We start from the raw sequence: 12,401 nt of genomic DNA, 5'->3' as shown, positions 1-12,401 counted from the left end.
GTTAGTTTATCAACAGGCACAGCGCGTGGCAGATGGCTTGTAGCACCGCGACACTGCATTGGACATGCTCCCTAGACTGGCCCGATAAGCTAGTTGTCGAGCTATGGGTAGATTTGGATACCCCTATGTCTGAGGTAGGCTGCAACCTCTACCATGCACTTTGTTAACACTCTTGGTGCTGTCGCTAGGCCCAATGGGAGCACTGTGAACTGGTAATGGGTCTGCCCGATTACAAACTGTAGGAACCTTCTTTAGCCATGAAAAATCGAAATATGAAAATACGCATTCTTCAGGTCGAGGGCAGTGTACCAGTCTCCAGGATTCAGGGAAGGGATGATGGAGGCTAGGGAGACCATGCAGAACTTCAACTTCTTGAGATATTTGATGATGTCTTGCAGGTTGAGAATGGGGCGTAGACCCCCCCTTGGCCTTTGGAATAAAAAAACAGTAGGAGTAAAATCCTTTCCCTCTCAGATGCTGGGGAACTTCCTCTATGGCTCCCACCCACAGGAGTTCTTGAATCTCCTGAGCGAGCAGATGCTTGTGAGAAGGGTCCCTGAAGAGGGAGTAGGAGGGAGGGAGGGAGGGATAAAAAGGAATTGGAGGGTATACTCCCCCGCCACAGGGCTAAGCACATACTGCTCTGATATTATAGAAGCCCAAGCAAGGAGGTAGGGCAGTAAACGGTTGGAAAATAAAAGAGGCATCGGATTCCAGTTGCAGACTGGGAGGTTGCTGTTGGGCACACCCTCAAAATGTCTGCTTGTTACCAGGCTGGTGGTGGGTGGAGCCCGACTGAGCAGAGGTAGTCAGCGATTGACCCTGGCAGCACTTATAGCCCTGGCCCGTCTTACGGTAGCACGCCAACCTGGACTGGCTCCCGAATCTCTGGGTCTGCTGCAGTTTGAACCACTTTCTTGCAGGCGCAGGCGTGTGAAGACCCAAGGAGCACAATGTAGCCCGGGAATCTTTTGGACCATGCAATCTGTTGTCTGCTTGGTCCGATAATAGTGCCAGGCCATCAAAGGGGAAGTCCTGGGTCAACTGCTGAACCTCCACTGGGAGCATGGACCACTATAGCCAAGACACCCTTCTCATGGACACGGCCGAAGCCACAGTCCTGACTGCAGAGTACACTGCATCTGAGGCTGCTTGGAGAGTAGCCCTCACCACTGTCTTGCCCTTCTTGAGAATGCCCAGGAACTCCTGCTTAGAGCCCTCTGGCAAAGAGTCCAAAAGCTTGGCCACAGATTGCCAAATGTTATAATCGTATCTGCCAAGCAGGGCTGTGTGTGTGGGCACTCGCAATTGGAGGCCGGCAGTCAAATAAATCTTTCTGCCAAACATATCGAGCCTCTTTGCGTCTTTGTTTTTAGGAGTCAAAGCAGGTTGCCCTGCCTGTCAAGTTCAGTGGCAGCGGATACAACCAAAGAGCTCAGGGAGGGGAGGGTGGAAAGGTATTTGAAGCCTTTAGCTGGGACATAGTATTTCCTCTCCGCCCGCTTGGAGATGGGGGGCGGGGCAGGGACGGGGAGGAGGGAATTTGCCACAAGGCCTTGATTAACTTTACCACCTCCTGGTGGACAGGCAGAAACACCTTAGAAGGGGCCGCTGCACTCAATATGTCAAATAGGGTGTCGGAAGGTTCTGACAACTCCTCGACCCCCAGCCCCAGATTCGTTGCCATTCTTAAGTAGCTCCTGCTGAGCTTTGACATCGTCCTGGGGAATCATATGGGAGGGCCCTGCCAATGGCTTATCAAGTGAAGAGGATGAGGATTTGGGTCGACCAACTCCGTTTCTGCTGCCGGGGGAGCCTTGGCTGAGGCCGGCTACCACTGGACACTCTGCTCCAACTCCTCTTCTGAGTCCTAGGGTGGACGGGAAACTGTCGCCAATCGCTTCTCAGAAGCAGTGATCAGACTGATCACTGCACAAGCTCCAATATCTGAGGGAACTCCCAAGGGTTCCAGAACTGCCATGGAGCCGTCACTGGCCCTGAGGCGAAGCACTTGTTGGCAGTTCCGGGGGAAATCCCGATGAAACCGGCAGGTGACGGGCACTACGAGCTCCTCGCTTCCGAGACTGAGAAGGAAGAGACTCATCTTGGGGACCATGGAGATATACCTATCTCATAGAACTGGAAGGGATCCTGAAAGGTAATCGAGCCCAGCCCCCTGCCTTCACTAGCAGGCCCAAGATCCCTACATGGCCCCCTCAAAGATTGAGCTCACAACCCTGGGTTTAGTAGGCCAATGCTCAAACCACTGAGCTACCCCTCCCTCCCCCCTGGTGGTACCACTACCGCCTCTTTGCCCTTTCCATGCTGGCTGTCCCTATCCTCATCCCCTGGGGATCTGTGCCAGGAAGTCAGAACTCGTTGTTGGGTCTCCGGTGACAGCACTTGGTGGATCAATGATGGTTGCCTGGTTATTGATGCCTCACACTCTGGAAATGGTGCCAGGGCTCCAGTGACCGGGAGTGCAGAGACCTCCATCATGACTCCAGAGATTGCCATCGGGCCTCTGGAGACCGGTACCGTCGATTCAGAGACCGGCGTTGAGACTCAAGGGATCGGTGCCATGAGTCTGGAGAGTAACGCAGACACTCAGGAGACCAGTGCCAGGCCTCTGCAGACTGGTAGTGTGCCTTGAGAGGTTTGTGCCAGATAGCTGGCTAACGACGCTGGGATTCTGAAGAATGGTGCCTGGAGTCCAGGGAGCGGTGCTGGGAGCTCTGGCAGGCCAGCTGGCTTGTGTTGGAGGGCAGACAGCACAGCTCTGGAGACTGCTGGGGGGATACCTCCTGTGGTGGTGCCAGGGAGCGGTGCCGTGCAGATGGGAATCGTTTTAAGGGCCCCAGGGCAGGATTGCCTCTCGAGCGGGCAACTTCTATCACAGGCATCAGCAGCACTGGGAAGGACAATATGTCCTTAAGCAGCCTGAACGTCCTCTGGGGTGGATAGCTCTGCCAGGTGCCGGGTGCCTCTGCTGCTTCCCAGGGTGGTGGGCAGGTCCCAGAGGGAGCTCGATAGATCAGCCGGTGATGCTGGAGCCTGGCTGCACTCTAGAGGGGATCAGCTGTCCCACATGGGTCTTTGCTCACCTCCGGCTTTCTCTTTCCCTTTACAAGACATGTGAGACTGCCCGATCCCGGTGTGTTTCTTCTGCTTCTTAGCAGGTACTGGGGATGGGGATCGGCGCTGTTTGGAGGTCAGGGCCGGTGCCACACTCTGCACTGACGCAGAGGTGCTTGTAGCCGAGCCCAATCTGGCTGGCTCCATAAGGAGCGCTCGAAGCCAAATGTCTCACTCCTTTTTGGTGTGCGGCTTAAACCTTTTGCAAATGCGACACGTGTCGCTTATGTGGGTTTCCCTCAAGCACTTCAGATAGCTTTGGTGGGGACTGCTGATGGACATAGGTTTTTTTACAGTGCTCACAAGGCTTGAAGCCCAGGGACTGGGGCATGCACCGTCCCTGGGCTAAGTCTCGTAGGAGACTAATTAACTTATTCTATACTTACACTAAGGGAACTAATACGAACTACACTAGAAACTACTCTCCACAATTATATACAGCAAAAAATACTAGAAACAACACTGGAAGAGTCAAAAACTTGCCAAGGCAATGGAATGTTCCAGCACCATCACTGGCGGTAAGAAGGAACTGAATGGGGGGTGGCAGTGGTCCTTATACTGGCACATATGCACGTCACTCCAGATGGTGCCAGAGCCGATCCGCTGTGGATACCACTGAGGGAAAAACTTCCAGCCCCGGTGCGTGTAGTGAGCACACACTTACAGTGGAATGGACATGAGCAAGCACTCAAAGTAGTAGTAAATTTTTGGCCAATTTAAAAAAATGGGTACTTACCCAAAAGACCAGAATAAGCTCATGTTAATGAATTAGCAGTTAAATGTAAAATATTTGTATAAAAAAAGAAGAGTATTTTATGCTTCAGATGTCTTTACATAAATCTTTTGTTGCATTGACTTCCAGATTTGTCATTGCTAAGTCTTGCTGCACCATATATGATTTTTTTTTGTGGTTCAGTATCATGCAATAAATTCTTAATTGCAAGATTATTACTGGGTTATCCCTTATCTAAAATAATTTACATTTTAAAAGGCTAACTACAAAAATTTAAATTTTACTGCAAGATATTGACATTCTTTAATAAAAATGGGAGCATAAAGTATGTATTCTTTTTGAAATATAAACAGATCTGTTTCAGTTTTCTTAGCTGAAAAGTGTATGTCTGACTAATTAATTCTAAACAATAAATAGGGGACTAGATGATTCAGGGAATTGGTAATGAGACATGAAGTGTTTCATTACTAGGTTATTACTGGTTCAAATCTCGCAATGATCTGTAATTACTAAAAGTTGTCTCAGTCCGCTTCCAAGTAGACAACTGCCCATATCACTGATATATTTGAACACAATAGTGGCAATCAATAGAAAGGCCAAGGTCTGAATGAATAGGCATGAAGAACAAATTACCTCTCAGGTACAGGGGTGGTCTTCCTAGGTCAAGGACTGAGGGTAGGTCTACACTTACCTCTGGGTCCGGCGGTAAGAAATCGATCTTCTGGGATCGATCCCGGAAGTGCTCGCCGTCGACGCTGGTACTCCAGCTCGGCGAGAGGAGTACGCGGCATCGACAGGGGAGCCTGCCTGCTGCGTCTGGACCCGCGGTAAGTTCGAACTAAGGTACTTCGAATTCAGCTACGTTATTAACGTAGCTGAATTTGCGTACCTTAGTTCGAAGTGGGGGGTTAGTGTGGACCAGGCCTGAGGCTCAAAGATTGAGTATAGTGAGGAAACTTGGTCTTCCCACCCTCACATTTCAGAGTGCAATTTTCAAAAGTGCCTAAGAGACTTAAGGCATCCAACTCCTACTGACTTTCAATGGGAGCTGGGCATCAAACTTTCTTGGGCACTTTTCAAAATACTCTCCCCAGAATATTAACGTATTACTTTCCCAAAGCACTCAATTTAAAAAGAGAAACAAATACGGATCTTTACTGATAAATTAGTTTGCTGGAAAAATTATGATCTATGCAGAATTATGAACCAGGCTTTAAAATAAATGCCCTTCAACATTAAAAATTAAACTAAAACCAGCAGCTTAAAACTAACATATAAAGGCAGATATTCAAATATCTTACCTGCAAAACAGCATCATTTTTTGAAATTTTTTCCAAACATAAAGTTGGTAAAATTACCAAGGCTTTTTCTAAAATTGTTCTAACAGTTGTCTTCCCTCCACCTGTAGGGCCTACTAACATCACACCAACCCGAGCCTGAAAACACATTTGCAAAGATCAGCTCATTTCTCAGTGGCATTGCAGCTTATCCCTAAAATGATAGACTCTTAGAAAAAAATTTCAATGATTTAGCATGTGTGCAAGTTTAGAATTCTGATATGAATTTGATTTTGTTCTGAAAAATATTTTTTTCTTTCTACTACAATATCAATTTTGTAGTTCTCAATAGGCATGTGATTATATTAGGATCTTTTGGATTCTGTCACAAATCTTCAAAGAATCTCTGGACTTGTACCTCAAATTCAAGGCATTTGTCATATTAACGAATGTTCTGCTGTACTTACCAGAATTTGATTGTGAAACTGTAAAACTTTTTCTATCTGAGATGCCCAAGGCTGCAAACATAACTGTTGCATTGCAACAGCTACTGATTTCTAAGATGAAAAAAAAAAATCACACAGTTAGCACAGTAATAGTACTTAAAAGAAATTAAAAGGTAAAGTGACTGCTTCTGCGGTAAATGCATTTTCCTGAAAACATTTTTAGGAAGGCAGCAGTATCAGAAGCAGAAGAAATTAGAAAAGTAGGTGATTTCCACAATACCTGGGGCTAATATTCCTAAAAAAAAAATTAAATAAATAAAATAGGTTATTGTATCCCCTAAAAACATACAAATGTTTCTGATGCATGCTAGAATGCAATTAACAATATCATAAAGAAATCTCTGATTAATTGCAATTCCAACTATAATGCTTAAATATCACATGCATCCGGTTTAGCACAGCTCAAATTGACAGATAAAATGGAACAGATTAAATTATTAACCTAGTTGTTTCTTTCTTTTACTTAGTCCTTCAGTGTCATGACCTTGTCTTCATAAAAAGAGTTCCCTTTATTTTCTATGGGCAAAGACATGCTCAGAATTTCCACTTACTTGAATTATAATACTGTACACAACTTAACTCCTAAGACATGAAACATGTTAACTATAATATCATGGAAATTGAAAAGAGAGGGTTACTCACCTTGTGCAGTAACTGAGGTTCTTCCAGATGTGTGTCCCTGTGGGTGCTCCACTTCAGGTGCATCCCGGCGCTGCTGATCGGAGATTTTCAGTACCAGTGCCTGGTTGGGACGTGTGGGCGCAGTAACCGTCTCATGGTGCCGTTGGCAATTCAACTAGCACTTGCCTGTCCTAACCCCTCAGTTCCTGCTCTACTGTAGAGTCCTTACTGCAAACTCCGAAGTAGAGAGGAGGAGGATGGGTAGTGGAGCACCCAGAAGGACACACATCTCGAAGAACCTCAGTTACTGCATAAGGTGACGAACCCTCTCTTCTTCTTCGAGTGCTGTGGGTGCGCCACTTCAGATGAATGTAGAGCAGTGCCCTCATGAGGATGGAAGGGACTTCGGAGTGGAGTCAATTGCTGAGGCTAGTACAGTGAGGCCTAGTCGGGTATCCAAGCTGGAACCAAGTGTGACTGCACAGTGGTTCGTGAATGTGTGTTCAGAGGCCCAGGTGGCTACCCTACAGATGTCTAGAATGGGAACATTGTGTAGAAATGCTGTGGAGGTAGCTAAAGCTCTTGTCGAGTGGGCTCTGATGCCCAGAGGGGCTTCAGTTGTATGTAGTGAATAGCATGTATGGATACAGCTGGATATCCATTTTGATAATCTTTGAGTCATACGGCAGAGCCTTTTGATCGTTCTGTTGTTGACACAACGAGTCTAAAAGATTTACGGAATGGCTTCGTTCTGTCTAGGTAAAAGGCCAAGGCCCGGCGCACATCCAGTGTGTGCAGGATTGCCTCTTGAGCATTAGTGTGTGGTTTTGGGTGGAACGTATGTAAGTGAATTTGTTGGTTGAGATGGAATGAAGATGATATTTTGGGCATAAACTTAGGATGTGTTCTAAGTGTGACTTTATCCTTGAAGAATATTGTGAATGAGGGTGAGCCATGAGAACCCCTATTTCACTAACTCTTCGTTCCGATGTAATGGCGACCAGGAATGCCACTTTCATAGATAAGTGAAGTAATGAGCATGTGGCTAAGGGTTCAAAAGAGGCTCTGGTTAGACTTTTGAGAACCAGATTTAAGTCCCACGTGGGTATGGGTTCTTGGATGTCTGGATACATATTCTGTATGCCCGTTAGGAATCATTTAGTAATCGGGTGGGTGAATATCAATGTTCCATCTACTTGTTTATGGAAGGCCGTGATGGCCACAAGGTGAACTCTAAGCGAGCTCATAGCAAGCTCTGAGTTCTTTAGGGATAATAAATAATCCATGATTAGTGGAAGTGGTGCCCGCCTTGAAGCTATCTGTTTATTTTGGCACCACAGAAAGAATCTTTCACATTTTTGGAGGTAGATAGTGCGTGTGCTGTATTTCCTGCTGTTTATTAACACTTGTTTTACCTATTCTGAGTAGGTTAGTTCGTTGGGGTGGAGCCATGCCTTTAGGTGAAGTCTCTTCAGGTCCAGATGGAGGACTTGACCGATGTCCTGAGAGAGAAGAGTCCGTAGGCGAGGAAAAGTGAACAGTTTGCAGATCGCCATGCGCGACAGGTAAGGGAACCAAGTCTGTCTGGGCCATGTCAGTACTATGAGTATTATTTTGCCTCTGTCTGTTCGTATTTTGTGCATCACTCTGGAGATCTGAGGTATCAGTGGAAATGCGTATAGAAGAGGAGCACTCCATCTGATGAGGAAAGCGTCCCCCAAGGATCGTGCTCCAAGTCCTGCTCTTGAGCAAAACTTTGGGCATTTCTTGTTTACTGATGTCACGAACAGATCTATGTGTGGTGACCCCCACATGTGAAATATGTGTTGGATTATTTTGTCGTTCAGTTCCCATTCATGCTCTTGGGAAAACCATCTGCTTAATGTGTCCACCATCATGTTCAGTCAGCCTGGGAGGTATGCTGCTGTAACAGAGATGTTGTGTTTTATGCACCAGTTCCATAGTTTTAAGGCCTCCGTGCATAAGGAATGGGAATGTGCCCCACCCTGGCGGTTTATATAGAACATACATGCAACGTTATCTGTTGGCGTATAATGGGGAGGAAATGTTGGTATGTGTTGCGAACCATGCATAATTCGAGCAGGTTGATGTGTAAGTGTGTTTCTGTGGGGGGACCACTTGCCTTGGGTTGTATATTGGTTTAGGTGAGCTCCCCATCCGACCAGTGAGGCATCTGTTGTGATTTGTACCTGCTGAAACGGGATGCCTGAGCACACGTTTATTAGGTTTGTCCACCGTCGTAGTGAATGTAGGACCTCTGGGGTTGGCGTGAGTCTTTTGTGTAGGTTGTGCTTTCGTGAAAGCAATGCAGGTGTAGTCTGGAATGTTTTACAACGAAAGTGGTGGCCGCCATATATCCCAGGAGTTGTTGGCAGGTGCATACAGACACCTACAGGCTATCTGAGATCACCGATATGATGGAGGTCAGTACTGTGAATTGGGGCATCGGTAGCAATGCTTTGGCCTCTACTGAGTCCAGGTGCACTCCTATGAAGTCCAGTTGTTGTACTGGAGTTAGGGTAGATTTCTTTTCGTTGATTTGTAGCCCTAGGGAGTGAAATAGAGAGATGGTTTGTCAAGTCATGTGTAGTGTTTCCATCCTGGTAGAACCTTTTAGTAGGCAATCATCTAAGTATAGGAATACCAGTATTCCCTGTTGGCGTAGATGAGCAGCTACCACCTCTAGGGTTTTGGTAAAGACCCGTGGAACTGTCAACGGTCCAAATGGCAGTACTCTGTATTGGAAGTGATCTTGTCCCACTGTGAACTGTAGGAATTGTCTGTGAGCAGTATGGATGGTAATGTGAAAGTAAGCATCTTATATGTCAAAGGCTGAGAATCAGTCCCCCTCTTCCATAGCTGGGATGATCGAGTTCACTGTGACCATTTTGAATCTGTGTGTGTGGACAAATTTGTTGAGTTTTATGAGATCTAGTATGGGTCTCCAACCTCCGTTTTTCTTTTGAGTCAGGAAATAATGGGAGTAAAATCCTTTCCCTCTGTGTTGTGTTGGAACTTGTTCCATGGCCCCTAATTGTAAAAGGTGATCTACTTCTTGTCTCAATAGGTGCTCATGAGAAGGCTCCCTGAAGAGGGATGGGGCAGGCGGGTGGGTAGGTGGGATAAAAGTAAAGGGGATGGTATAATCTGTTCGAATGATCTCCAAAACCCAGTGGTTCGTAGTGATGGTGGCCCATATATGGTAGAACGGTCAGAGTCAATGACCAAAAACGTGGATTATTGGTTCTATTGGCGCTGGTGGTCAGGGGCGGTCGGTCAGATCCTCGACCAACGTTTCAAAATTGCGTCTTATTTGAAGGTGATTGGGATGTCGCAGTCTGGGACTGGGTAAGGTGATGTCTTTGTGATCTGTGCCTTTGTCTTTGACTATCATAAGGCCTCTGTTGTCTCTGTCCAGTTGTGTCTATTGCACTGATAAGGTTGATATCTCCTACATCTGTTAAGGGACGTACAGATGCCCAGGGTTTGGAGTGTAGTTCGAAAGTCTTTCATTGAGTGTAAAAAGCGACAAAGAGTCCTGTGGCACCTTATAGACTAGCAGAAGTATTGGAGCATAAGCTTTCGTGGGTGAATACCCACTTCGTCAGATGCATGTGGTGGAAATTTTCCTTCCTGTGTTAGTGTAGGGAGTGTCCTGAGTAGATGGTGCAGTTTCTTAGTATATTCCTCGGTGGGATCTGAGGAAAGTGGCCTGTAGAATTTGGTATTGGAAAGTTGTCTGGCAGCCTCCTTTTGGTAGTCAGACCTGTTCATGATGACAACTGCACCCCTGTTCATGATGACAACCTCTTTGATTATAATGCCAGGGTTGTTTCTGAAGCTGTGGATGGCATTGCGTTCTGCACGACTTAGGTTATGAGGCAAGCGATATTGTTTTTCCAGAATTTCTGCCTGTGCATGTCGGCGGAAGCTTTCTCTGTATAGGTCCAGAATGTCATTTCGACCCTCAGGAGGAGTCCATGTGGAGTTCTTTTTGTGCTGTTGGTGGGGGGGTATCTGTGTATCAGTGCGCTGTTCAGTATTATCTTGAAAGTATTCTTTGAGTCGGAGGTGACGAAAGTAGGCTTCCAGATCACCGCAGAACTGTATCATGTTCGTGGGGGTGGTGGGGCAAAAAGAGAGTCCCCGAAATAAACAGACTCTTCTGCCTGGTTGAATGTGTAGCTGGATAAATTGACGATATTGCTGGGTGAGTTAGGGGTACCACTGTTGTGGCTCCATGTGGCAGGTAGGATTTTAGACAGCTTACGGTCCTTTTTCCTTTGTAGAGAGGTGAAGTGTGTAAAGTAGATCTTCTGTCTTATTTTAGTAAAGTCCGTTTGTGTGGAAGGTTGGTTATTTATGAAAGTCTCCAGGTTGAAGAGCTCTTTTTTGATGTTTTCCTGTTTGCTGTATAGGATGCTGATCAGGTGGTTTCTCAGTTTCTTTGATAGTGTCTGGCATAATCTCTCACTGTGGTGTGTGCAGTATGTAGATAGCAATGGATTTTTCACCTTCAGTCCATTTGGTATGATGTCCATCCGTTTGCATTTGGAAAGGAACATGATATCTGTCTGTGCTTGTGCAAGTTTCTTCATGAGGTTGATGGATTTCCACTCCATACAGCTAAATGCAGTGCCTTGCATGGTGTCAAGTATGTATATTTCCATCATGTGCGTCTGACGAAGTGGGTATTCACCCACAAAAGTTTATGCTCCAATACTTCTGTTAGTCTATAAGGTGCCACAGGACTCTTTGTCGCTTTTTACAGATCCAGACTAACACGGCTACCCCTCTGATCATTGAGTGTAGGACTTCATCTGTTTTTGCCGAGAATAGTTTTTCCCTGTCAAAGGGGAGGTTCCCGACTTTAGTCTGGAGGTCCTTTGGTATTCCAGAGGATTGTAGCCAGGAGGCCCTCCTCATGACTACTGCTGTAGCTGTTGTGCGAGCAGCTATGACCATGATGTTAAGGGACGCTTGTAAAGCAGTCCTCGCCATGAGCTGACCTTCGGTTATGGTGGATTGGAATTGATCCCATCGGTCTTCTGGGATGTCTGCTATGAATTCACTGAGTTTTTGGTAATAATCATGGTCGTATTTCGCTAGTACTGCTGTGTAGCTGGCCATGCGAAATTCAAGGGTTGCTAATGAATAGACCTTTCAGCCAAACAAATCCAATCTTTTTGAGTCCTTGTCCAGTGGGGTAGATTTATAATGGGGTTGTTCCACTATTGGTTCACCGCCTCCACAACCAAGAAGTATGGCTGAGAGTGTGAAAATAGGAAGTCCATACCCTTGTTGGGAACTTAATACTTCCTGTCCACCCTTTTGCATGTCGGAGGTATGGTTGCTTGTGTTTGCCATACTAATTCTGCTCGTTCCATTAGAGCGCTATTAATCGGTAGTGCAATCTTAGTCGAGGATGCTGGGTGTAGTATCTTGAGCTGATGTTGGTTTTCAGTCACCTCCAGCTGGATGTTCTGGCTGGGTGCCATCCGTTTGAATAGCTCTTGAAATTGTTTTGAGTCATCTGCAATGGTGGGTGCGGATGGCATGACCGCCTCATCCAGAGATGAAGATGAGTTGTGAGTTGGTAATTGTTCTTGGTCACTGGAATCACCCAATTCCTCTACAGAGTCCTCCTGTGTCTCCGAGGGCTCGTTTGCAGTACCTGTCGCAGAGCGTATCTGTCACCTCTGCGATGTACGGGGCCCTTGGGTCTGAGCATGGTAAACTGCCCATGAGTCCCACTGTGCCCATTGCATTGGGAATGGCATGGGCAGCACATCCACAGGTTAGTCAGCCATGGAAGCATGTCCCTGGGTAGGTGTTCCCTGGAACTTGTGTGCAACACTGGTGGTTCAGTGCCCAATGGGGAGGAATCTCCGGAGTAGAAAACTGCCTCATACATATCAGCTTCCTCATCACTTGAGAATCTGGAAGCATTTGGTGATTCCAGTTGCACCGGTGCCATTGGCACCGGAGAACCGTCGGTGCCAAGTATCGGTGTGGATGAGATTCTGATATTGGCTGCTTTAGTGAGGGAGTATGGTGCTGAGGGCAGTGGTGCCATGTTCTTATGTGTAGAAGCCTGGGACGTTGATC

General features: G+C 46.5%; 1 protein-coding gene across 1 annotated transcript in view; it reads right to left on the bottom strand.

The window, feature by feature from the left end:
* DNAH14 (dynein axonemal heavy chain 14) overlaps positions 1-12,401 on the bottom strand; it is a 468,480-nt gene that overhangs the window by 244,683 nt on the left and 211,396 nt on the right. Inside the window, 2 exon segments of the mRNA XM_054022851.1 lie at positions 5,170-5,304; positions 5,613-5,702. Coding sequence (XP_053878826.1) covers positions 5,170-5,304; positions 5,613-5,702 — 225 coding nt within the window.

Source organism: Malaclemys terrapin, chromosome 3, assembly GCF_027887155.1.
Source record: "Malaclemys terrapin pileata isolate rMalTer1 chromosome 3, rMalTer1.hap1, whole genome shotgun sequence".
Classification (NCBI taxonomy): domain Eukaryota; kingdom Metazoa; phylum Chordata; order Testudines; family Emydidae; genus Malaclemys; species Malaclemys terrapin.
Note: the sequence above shows the minus strand (reverse complement) of the source record. Positions and strands in the feature narration are given on the sequence as shown.